The following is a 12008-nucleotide window of genomic DNA, read 5'->3' on the forward strand; positions in this document are numbered from 1 at the left end:
CCAAGGGAGAAGGTCTGAGGCAGTGACCCCGGCAGATGCCATAGTGGGCTGGAGACCTGTATGTAAGCAGGCAGGTCGGAGGTGAGACAGCGGCGGGCCGAGGGCAGCGGTGAGGCCAAAACAGGACAGAACCACAGGTGGCGAGTCGCTGGGGTGCAGGGGAGGACGGAGCCCCAAGACCACCCGCTAGGGACTGCGCCAACTCTGGTGGCTACCCCAAAGGAGGACCCCCACTGAGATTACATTCAAAGTCATGGCAGGCGGGGTTAGGGGTCCTCCCGACCTCAACAGAGGTAGCCTTCGGGGCCCATCTGTAAGCCCGGGGTCCATAAAATCTAGGGACCGGGCGAGGGCGGCGTGGGAGCACCTGCTAGAGCGGAGGCAGGTACACCTGGGGTGGCCCCAGCAGCCTTACCTGGAGTCCTAGGGGCCCCCAGCAGGAGCCTGGCCAACAGCCAGAGAATGGCTCTGGCATGTGCAACACCCCGCTTCTTTTCCGCACACTTTTTTTATACTCGGATTTCCTGATATCTAAATTTGGTTTTGTATTGCAAATATGAAGCATAGAAAATGAAGTCATGTGCGCAGGGTGCATTTTGCAGTGCCTCAAAAGCCTTTGGGGTGCTGCAAAATGCACATGCACACCCATGAGGACATGGCCAGAGAATCTAAGGGCCAAATCCTCCAAGTGATGCCTAACTGCTGCTTGATTTCAAAGGGAACCTAAGGTACCTAAAAATAACTTTGCAGATCTGGGCCTAAGTTTCTCGCTGATGTCAACAAGAGTTTTACCATTGACATCAATGGGGACAGGACTGCACTCTTATTATTCATATTTATGGGGGGGTTGAAGAAAACTAGAATCCATGATTTCTGATGCCCATTTCCAAACCTCTTAGCATGACCAGACACAATACAGCCAGTACCAGCACAGATCTTCCCCCATGTCGCCACCTACTTCTTCTGTTTCATTTGCTGCTTGTAGCTGAAACTAGTCATTGTGAGCACTTTTAAATGTGCTCTGGGGGTGGGGGTGACACTTTAATTAGAGCAGCTCCAAGAGCCACTCTAATTAAAGCACCACAGCATCTCATGTATCAATGTCTCCGCACTTCATAACGGGAGCAGGGACACTTGAACTAAAGCTCGTTCAACAAGCTTTAGTTCAAGTGCCCCCACTGCCATGTTGAAGCATAGGGACACTGATACACGAGATGCAGGAAGTCACTGGGGCACAATAATTACCACGCTCCAGCAGACTTGATTAACTGTATTTACTCCGACGCACTGGAATTACAGTGCGTTGGAGCAGCCTCTGTGCTTGTGTATAAGCACTCTGTAATTGCAATGGTTTTTAGAGACAGAATGATCTTATGGCTTGAACAAAGGCTAGGAGTCACCAACTCCCAAATCACAATCTTAGATCTCACAGTCATTTGCTACATGGCCTTGGTTAACTGATTTTACCTTTCCATGTCTGTCTCCCTATATGTGGAGTTGGGATAATAATATTTGCCTCAATGCTGCCCCACAGAGGTCTTTTTAGCATTCTTTAAAGTTTCTTCAGCCCTTTAAAAAAAACAATATTAGCATTTATTTATATTTTCAATCTTTTTGTTAAGCAATTTAGAATGTTGTATGAAAGACACTGTATACAATACCTTTGTATTATACTTATGTTGTTTTTAAATTAGCTTATTTACAGATCAACCCCTCAACAGCATATGGAAACATCCAATTACATGGCTTTAGGAACACTCCATTTCACCTTCAACAATATTTAAAAGTTTCACTGTTTAACAAAGATAAACAAGCCTGAAATTGTATCTAAAAACAGTTAAAAATGCAAGGATTCCAGAGCAGTAACTTGAGAGAGTTTTCTCTCTGTCAAGCTCAGAAACAGAACACCCATAGGTAATTACAAAATAGTTAAAAGTGTGCTGCTAAGGTAGTTTCATTGAAAGTTTTATGGAAAAATCAATAGTTTAAAGCTGAATGCTAGATAGCTACAAGGGCAAACAGGGCTTTTTGTGCTTATTCACACTTTCTAATCAATATGAAGTTTTTGAAAATCTGGAGAAATCCCAACAGAACACAGACTCTCTTATTCGTAGATAAAACTGAATAGCCAACATTTAAAGTCTTTTTACTACAAAAAGTTCATATGAGAACATTCTTTCTTGAAAAAGGAGATCACTTAGTTTAAGCAGCATAGAAAAGCAGGAAAAAATCTTTTTATTTATTTTTAAGTATATTGGTATTTCTTGAAACATAAATGAAAAAAAGCCCAAATCATTTGGGGCCAACTTGGTCCCTGTGCTAAAATCAATAGCAAACTTATTCTTTGTTTCAGTAGGACCAGGGCTTAACTTGAAAACATGTGAAATTCAGTATTTGATTAAGTTACTAAAGAAAGAAAATTCAAGGAAAGAGAGATATAATCCAACTGAAAAGGCTTCCTCCCATTATCACACTTCCATTAGCAGGATCAAACATTGTCTCCAGATTCATTATTGACTGCAATGTTATGTCAAATGGAACCTGGCAAAAGACAGAGAAAACATTTATTTAACAGTTTGATAATGTTATAGATGGCAAAAACATATTTGTCAAAAATCAGATTTCCCAGCTACAACTAAGGGATGCATTTCCTATATTCATTTCCCATAAAAAGCATTGGACCCAATGGCACCCGTGCGGTAAAACCTGTGGAAGGTACTTGATTTATTTACTAGGAAAAAAAGAGAGAGAAAGAGAAATTGAGACATGATAGTCATTCTCTAGTATATAGAGTATTTCTTAGTTCTCTATTTCCATTTGAGGTAGAACAAGAAGCAAGCAGTGGAATTTGCTGCAAGTATTCTTCTGGTTAGATATTAGTGCAATCTTTTTAACCAACTGTAGAGTAGCAGGCTACCTAGAATCATAGAAAATTAGGGTTGGAAAGGACCTCAGAAGGTCATCTAGTCCAACCCTTCGCTCAAAGCAGGACCATCCGCAGCTAGATTGTCCCAGCCAAGGCTTTGTCTGGCCGGTTCTTAAAAACCTCCAAGGATGAAGAGCCCTCCACCTCTCCAGGTAACCCATTCTAGTGCTTCACCACCCTCCTAAGTGAGAAGGCTTTTCCTAATATCCAAACTAAACTTCCCTTGCTTCAACTTGAGAACACTGCTCCTTTTTCTGTCATCTGCCACCATTGAGAAATAGCTCCATCCTCTTTTGAACTGCCCTTCAGGTACTTGAAGGCTGCAATTAAATCCCCTCTCAGTCTTTCTTTTCCAGACTAAATAAGACCAGTTCCCTCAACCTCTCCTCACAAGTCATGTGCCCCCATCCCTTAATCATATTTGTTGCCCTCCGCTGGACACTCTCCAATTTGTCCACATCCTTTTTGTTGCCAGAGGCTCAAAACTGAATGCAGCACTCTAGATGTGGCCTCAATAGTACCGAACAGAAGAGAAGAATCACTTCCTTCAGTCTCCTGGCAATGCTCCTACTAATGCAGCGCACTATGCCGTTAGCTTTCTTCACACCAAAGGCACACTGTTGACTCGTACTCAATTTATTGTGCACTGTAACCCTCAGGTCCTTTTCTGCAGAGCTGCTGCTTAGTCAGTTGGTCCCAAGTCTATAATGGTACACAGGATTTTTCTGTCCTAAGTGCAGGACTTCACACTTGTCCTTGTTGAATCTCATGAGATTTCTTTTGGTCCAACCCTGCAAACCTACCCTCCAGCATATCTATCACTCCCCACAACTTGGTGTCATCTGCAAACTTGCTGAGAGCGCGCTCTATCCCATCTTGTAGGTTATTGATGAAAATATTGAACAAAACTGGCCCCAGGACTAACCCCTTGTACACTCTATTTGATACCATCTGCCAGCTAGACATTGAGCCATTGACTACTACCCTCTGAGCCTGATGATCCAGCCAGTTTGCTATCCATCTTACAGTCCATTCATACAACCTGTACTTTTTTAGCTTTCTTGTGAGAACATTGTGGGAGACCATATCTAAAGCCTTGCTAAGTCAAGGTATATCAGATCCACTTCCCACATCCAGAGAGCCAGTCATCTCATCATAGAAAGCAATCAGGTTGGTCAAGCATGACTTGGCCCTGGGTGAATCCACGCTCACTGTTCCTAATCACCTTCTTCTCCTCCAAGTGCTAAGAAATGCATTTCTTGAGGACCTGCTCTGTGATATTTCCAGGGACTGAGGTGAGGCTGACAGTTCTGTAATTCCCCTGATCCACCTTCTCTTTCTTAAAGATGGGCACTATATTTGCCCTTTTCCAATCATCCAGGACCTCTCCTCATCGCCATAAGTTTTCAATTATGATGCCTAGCAGCTGTGCAATCACACAGTCAACTCTCTCAGCACCCTTGGGTGCATCCCATCTGGGCCCATGGACTTGTATATAGCCAGCTTTTCTAAATAATTCCTAATCTGCTGTTTTGCCACTGTTGGCTGCCCACCTCCTTCCCCAAGTGTGCTGCCAGGTGCAGTAGTCTAGGTGCTGACCTTGCTTGTGAAGACTGAGATGAAAAAGGCTTTGAGTACTTCAGCCTCTTCTGCATCCTCTGTCACTAGGTTGCCTCCCCCATTTAGTAAAGGACTCGCACTTTCCATAATCCTCCTCTTGTTCCTGACATACTTGTAGAAACCCTTCTTGTTATTCTTCATGTCCCTTGCTAGCTACAACTCCAATTGCACTTTGGCCTTCCTGACTTCATCCCTGCATGTCCGAGCAATGTTCTTACATTCTTCCCTAGTTGTTTGTCCAAGTTGCCACTTCTCATATGCTTATTTTTTGTGTTTTAGCTTACTGAAGAGTTCCCTGCTAAGCCAAGTATGGTCTTCTACCATACTTACTAGCCTTCCTGCACATCAGGATGGCTTGTTCCTGAGCCATCAGTAAGGTTTCTTTAAAGTCCAGCCAACTCCCTTAGACTTCTCTCCCTCTCAGACTGGCCCCACAAGGGACCCTGCCCATCAGTTCCCTGAGTGAGTCAAAGTTTGCTTTCTTAAGCCCAGGGTCTGTACTCTGATGCTCTCCTTCCTCCGTTTCCTCAGGATCCTCAACTCAATCATTTTGTGATCACTGCTGTCCAAGTTGCCATTCACCACTACATTCCCCACCAGGATTATGAACGGTCCTTTCATAGAAGGATTATGGAATCCCTTTTCACTGGAGGTGTATGAGAACAGGGTAGGCAAACATCTGCTAGGGATGATCTAGGTATATTTGATGGTGCCTTAGAGTAGGGGAAAGGATTTTATGACCTTACAAGGACCCTCTTCATCTCACCTGTCCTTGACTGTATTGGGGATGTGCCCTATAAATCTAGGGATCTTCACATACCAGTAGGAAATAGACCACAAAAGAAGGATCTGTTAATTTATTTAACATAATATATTCAATGCACAGTAAAGTGACCACAGGACATTTCAAAATTATATTGTCTAGATAAAATCCTTCCGTTAAAAACAATCTTTTGAATGAAGGTTGTATTAGAGTGATTTTGTAGCCATGACAGTCTATGAATTATGTGAGAAGCAAGGATTTTTTGGGAGTGATATCTTTTATTGGACCAACTGCCTCTCTTTTGAATGAATGGAATTTTTAATCAATAAAGCATCTGCTCACAGGCCTCATTCAAGTCAGTGCACCAGCTGGTCCCTCTCTCCATAATTCATTACCATAGGAAAAGGAGCCACATTGCCAGGAAATCCCACTGGCAACAGTTCCCCACAAAGTTCCAGTGCCAAACTCTTAGGGGGCCCTCCCGTGGGATTACTCTCAAGACAGTATTACCTTTCCAAAATAATATCAGTGGGAGTTGTGAGAGGATAACACTTTCCCCAGCCAATGTGAGACCACCCACTCCTCATTAGTCTTTGAAAACTAGATCAGCTTTAAAGCTACTGTTTAAAAATTGCATTCACCCACAAGATTATTTTTAACCATACAGTTTACATAGACATTAACTTTTGAAATTTATAACTGAATGTCCTTGGTGTTCTGCATCATTTCCCATGGACACCCAGCTATTTATGGAATGCATTACTTTGAAACAAATGAACTGATCCATCTTTTATTCTCAAAAGATGAACACTCATTTAATCCAAAATGAGTGAGTCAATGAAAATGGTCTTTGTTCTAATAAAAAAAACCTAATCCAATGCTGAAGCAAATGAACAAAGGAACAGAAGTTAAAAAAAGGAAGACTGGAAACCTCGATGAGTAACAAAATGTGACTTGACAGAAAAAAGGTTGGGGTTTTTTTTGTTTTTTTTTAAGCCAACTATCAGATAATCTCTCTCTTGTAAACCAGCGTCAAAACTGCTTTGCTAGTACAAGGAGCTCTGGAACTATATTTCTGAGATGAGATTCAATGCTCTGGCTTTAGTTATGAGAAGAACTAGATACCTGGTTTAAAAAGAGGGTAAGGATAAGAGGTCAATTATTCACATAGAGAAAAAGAGGGGGATGCCTCCTCCATTAGTCATTAAGATGAGAGCAGATGCTGGACAAAGTCTTTGAGGATTAGTGGTGAGCTGGCTGGGTTTGGATGGATTTAAAGCTTCTTCTCTGATTTCTCAGCTATAACAACTGTGGTTTCTATTACCACCTGAGATCCACTTCAGATGTAAGTGGAATCGGTAAGCTTCTACCAGACAGACTTGAGAAACTGTAAAGTTCTGATCAGGCTATTGATAGTTTGGTAAGGTTTTATAGTGGCTTTTGGCTTTCTACTATGTTTCTTAGCCAGCTCATTGCCATGGCTGTTTGTAAGTTTACAGGAAATCTGAAAAAAAAATTAAGCAAGGAATGAGATCCCTAAAGAAAGGCAGAACACAGCTGGTTGCTGAAGTATTATGCCAAATCTGGCTGACAATTTTTTTTTAAGGCGGTACCCAATTTGTTTTTATTCAAGTTAATATGGCTGAAGACTTTAAAACTGGTAATGAGATTACAATCGCTATGCAGATGTCTTTTGGAGAAAAGGATCACTGCAACTGGGTAATAGCTTGAGCACAATAATATCATAGACAGAAAAACGACAATCGTCCTCCCCAAGAATTCTAGTAGATAGGACAAGAAGGAGCCATAGAGAACACGAGGAAAACTTGAATGACTGGTAGGGCACAAAGTTAAATGTAAAGATATATGAACCTATTGTACTAAAGAGTGCTAGAAATTTAGTGGAGCCTGTGGTACGGATGTAGCTCTTGAAAAGGAAGGAGAAGGGAAAGATTAGGCAACTTTATTGCAAAGATGAGCTGTTTTTAGTTGTCTGATTTTTCTGTTGCATAGCAGCAGGAGGTTGTTGCTCACATATTGACACTATGTAGCTTTAAATCATGCAAATGTATATCTATTGTGGTTGTACAGATCACTAGTTAAAAGCAACAACAGGAGAGAAAATAGAAATACAAGCATCACTATAATTTGTATTTCAGTTGCTCAAAGAATTATGGTTCATTAAAAGGGGTTTCTGGTTTTGTTTTTTTTCAAATCAGCATATCATACCTCAGTAAGTGGCTGCAATAGATCTGGAACACCAGACAGCAAAGCTTTTACTTCACACAAACATTGCTTAACCATTTCCTAATGGTACAAAATAAAAAAATCAATGCTGTATGTTCAGTTTTCTTTGATGAACTACAATATAGTAGATTCTTTAAAAATCTTATTCAGTGTATCCAATTATTGAATTACTGCCTGCTAGGACAGAACTAAAAATGTTACGAATGTTTATGTTCTACTTGTTAACAGAGGAGAGACAACACAGAGCAATGGTTCCCAAACTCAGGGTTGCATGGCTTTACAAGACAGCAAGCCCCACAGAACCCCAAATATTCCCAAGCCCACAATTATCTAGAGCACCCTTAATTAACAAGTGCAACACCTCAGCTTCTCCATGGTGCTTGTTCCAATTTCCCTGTAGCATGTGAAAGCTTAACTTGTTTGTTCAGGGATAAGCTACCCCAGTCTAGCTTTCACCAAAGGGCAAAATCAAGCACAGAGACAATTACAATAGAGTAGCTCAGGCATGGTAAAGTTTGGTCTCCATGAACAGTTGCTATTATTTTGATAAGTCACTGTCTCCTGATAATTTAGGACATAAGACTTTTCTCTTTAATTACCAGGGGCAGATATTTACTTTCCCTCAGCTGCTCTGCAGTAATGTTCCCTGTACTCTTTATTACCACACAGGGGGCACATCTACATGCCATTTACTGCAGAGTTGCCTAATTAGCTTTGCAGTAAAAGTCTTAGCATCTACATGTGGCCCTATTAGGCCATAGTAAACTGATAAATGCCACCATAGGTTAGTACTTGGAAATACAAGCATTATCCTGCAGCAGCATTATTTAGTGTGCCACAATGCACATGTAGATGCTGATGGGGCTGACTGGGGCATGAAGGTGCTTCAGTGTGGCTGCCTGTCAGCTAGCCCCACACTGGAGCACCCTTGTGCCCCAGCCAGCCCCTATGCAGCATGTTGAGCTGGGCCAGGGCAGACCTGGGTGGTTTAAAAAGAGGGTAAGGATAAGAGGTCAATTATTCACATAGAGAAAAAGAGGGGGATGCCTCCTCCATTAGTCATTAAGATGAGAGCAGATGCTGGACAAAGTCTTTGAGGATTAGTGGTGAGCTGGCTGGGTTTGGATGGATTTAAAGCTTCTTCTCTGATTTCTCAGCTATAACAACTGTGGTTTCTATTACCACCTGAGATCCACTTCAGATGTAAGTGGAATCGGTAAGCTTCTACCAGACAGACTTGAGAAACTGTAAAGTTCTGATCAGGCTATTGATAGTTTGGTAAGGTTTTATAGTGGCTTTTGGCTTTCTACTATGTTTCTTAGCCAGCTCATTGCCATGGCTGTTTGTAAGTTTACAGGAAATCTGAAAAAAAAATTAAGCAAGGAATGAGATCCCTAAAGAAAGGCAGAACACAGCTGGTTGCTGAAGTATTATGCCAAATCTGGCTGACAATTTTTTTTTAAGGCGGTACCCAATTTGTTTTTATTCAAGTTAATATGGCTGAAGACTTTAAAACTGGTAATGAGATTACAATCGCTATGCAGATGTCTTTTGGAGAAAAGGATCACTGCAACTGGGTAATAGCTTGAGCACAATAATATCATAGACAGAAAAACGACAATCGTCCTCCCCAAGAATTCTAGTAGATAGGACAAGAAGGAGCCATAGAGAACACGAGGAAAACTTGAATGACTGGTAGGGCACAAAGTTAAATGTAAAGATATATGAACCTATTGTACTAAAGAGTGCTAGAAATTTAGTGGAGCCTGTGGTACGGATGTAGCTCTTGAAAAGGAAGGAGAAGGGAAAGATTAGGCAACTTTATTGCAAAGATGAGCTGTTTTTAGTTGTCTGATTTTTCTGTTGCATAGCAGCAGGAGGTTGTTGCTCACATATTGACACTATGTAGCTTTAAATCATGCAAATGTATATCTATTGTGGTTGTACAGATCACTAGTTAAAAGCAACAACAGGAGAGAAAATAGAAATACAAGCATCACTATAATTTGTATTTCAGTTGCTCAAAGAATTATGGTTCATTAAAAGGGGTTTCTGGTTTTGTTTTTTTTCAAATCAGCATATCATACCTCAGTAAGTGGCTGCAATAGATCTGGAACACCAGACAGCAAAGCTTTTACTTCACACAAACATTGCTTAACCATTTCCTAATGGTACAAAATAAAAAAATCAATGCTGTATGTTCAGTTTTCTTTGATGAACTACAATATAGTAGATTCTTTAAAAATCTTATTCAGTGTATCCAATTATTGAATTACTGCCTGCTAGGACAGAACTAAAAATGTTACGAATGTTTATGTTCTACTTGTTAACAGAGGAGAGACAACACAGAGCAATGGTTCCCAAACTCAGGGTTGCATGGCTTTACAAGACAGCAAGCCCCACAGAACCCCAAATATTCCCAAGCCCACAATTATCTAGAGCACCCTTAATTAACAAGTGCAACACCTCAGCTTCTCCATGGTGCTTGTTCCAATTTCCCTGTAGCATGTGAAAGCTTAACTTGTTTGTTCAGGGATAAGCTACCCCAGTCTAGCTTTCACCAAAGGGCAAAATCAAGCACAGAGACAATTACAATAGAGTAGCTCAGGCATGGTAAAGTTTGGTCTCCATGAACAGTTGCTATTATTTTGATAAGTCACTGTCTCCTGATAATTTAGGACATAAGACTTTTCTCTTTAATTACCAGGGGCAGATATTTACTTTCCCTCAGCTGCTCTGCAGTAATGTTCCCTGTACTCTTTATTACCACACAGGGGGCACATCTACATGCCATTTACTGCAGAGTTGCCTAATTAGCTTTGCAGTAAAAGTCTTAGCATCTACATGTGGCCCTATTAGGCCATAGTAAACTGATAAATGCCACCATAGGTTAGTACTTGGAAATACAAGCATTATCCTGCAGCAGCATTATTTAGTGTGCCACAATGCACATGTAGATGCTGATGGGGCTGACTGGGGCATGAAGGGGCTTCAGTGTGGCTGGCCGTCCGCCCCACACTGGAGCACCCTTGTGCCCCAGCCAGCCCCTATGCAGCATGTTGAGCTGGGCCAGGGCAGCCCTGGGCTGGCAGGATGATCCCCTGGACTCCCTGCCAGCCAGGGCTGTTCCAACCCAGCTCAGTGTACTGCAGTCCCAGGCACACATGTAAATGCGGCACCTGGGAGCAATAAACTTCAGTGCAAACTATGCTGGTGTTATTCAATTGCATTAATAGCATATGTAGACATGCACAGACAGAGCTAAACCAGGGAAGTTTACCACTGAATGAAGCAGTGAGAAACTGTCCCAGTTTAGGTTTCACTTAGCTCAGGTTAATGACCAGCAAAAGGATAAAGTAATGTGCCGGTAACAGTGGGTAGACAAGATTCTTTGGGTCTAATAAAAGATATCACATTTACCAACTAAATAGTTGGAAAAATTGTTCTTTGCAAGCCTTCTGGCACAAACCCTTTTTCAGACATAGGGAGAGTCTGCTGGTGCTTTGTGTGCTCTCCTGGGTGGTATAGAAGCCAAAATCCAAAATGCAGGTCTGTGAAAATACAAATGCATGGCAGTGAGGATCAGAGGGAGTGGAAGACAATAGGTGTGAGAGGTGTGGGGAGAAAGAGAGGAATTTTGAACTGGTGACAGAATGTAGCTGGTAAAATGCAGACAGGTTACCTGGGGTTAACAGATGGCAAGCAGGTTATAATGTGTCATAAATTCAATATCTATATTTAGCCCATGATTTTGTATCCAGGAGATTTATGAAGCAAAGTTCATAGGTTCATCTATAAAAGGTGTTTTGTAAATTCCTTTTGAGGATTAGAACTGAGACATTGGAGAGAGAGTGGTTGTCCTGTGAGAAGTGTGCACCACAGGTACTTGATAGGGCTGTGCAAAGCTTCAGTATCTGATTCAATTTGGAGGAGATTCAGCCCAATTTGGTGTCCGAATCTCTGAATCAGGAGACCCATTCATCTCTCCGAATCGAATCAGAAGCCTCCAGATTAATTTGGAGAGATTCAGAGATTTGGCCATAGGACTGTACAGGCAGGCACTAACTAGCCAGTGCCCGCAGAAGTAGCTGGGGGAGTAGCTTGACCAAGCAGCCCCGGGAGAAGCTGCGGCTTGTTCAGCTGCTCCCCTGGCTGCCTCCCCGCTCCTCCACCCGTGCAGGGCAGGCAGTCCTGGGAGAAGCTGCAGGGAAAGATGGGGAATGACTGCGGACCTGGGGGAATGATTGGGAGCTGGGGGATTGAACCAGGAACTGGGGAATCCAACCGGGAGCTGGGGGGAAATGGTCGGGGGCTGGGTTCAATTCCCCAGCTCCCAATCATTCCCCCCACCCCCATGGCTTCTCCTGGGGCTGCCAGAACTGCCTGCCTCACCCCAGGGGAGGGCAGGAGGCAGCTAGGGGTGCAGCTGGATGAGCTGCAGCTTGAGCCGGC

General features: G+C 42.4%; 1 protein-coding gene across 1 annotated transcript in view; it reads right to left on the reverse strand.

Annotated features, from left to right (window-relative positions):
• Positions 1-2224: 2224 nt before the first annotated feature.
• Positions 2225-12008, reverse strand: part of CFAP54 (cilia and flagella associated protein 54) — a 231349-nt gene continuing 221565 nt past the window's right edge. Inside the window, exons 68-69 of the mRNA XM_025213430.1 lie at positions 9644-9721; positions 2225-2541 (exon numbers count right to left, since the gene is read on the reverse strand). Coding sequence (XP_025069215.1) covers positions 2422-2541; positions 9644-9721 — 198 coding nt within the window. The 3' untranslated portion in view covers positions 2225-2421. The remainder of the gene's footprint in view (positions 2542-9643; positions 9722-12008) is intronic.

The sequence above is a fragment of the Alligator sinensis genome, unplaced genomic scaffold, assembly GCF_000455745.1.
Source record: "Alligator sinensis unplaced genomic scaffold, ASM45574v1 scaffold154_2, whole genome shotgun sequence".
Taxonomy (NCBI): Eukaryota; Metazoa; Chordata; order Crocodylia; family Alligatoridae; genus Alligator; species Alligator sinensis.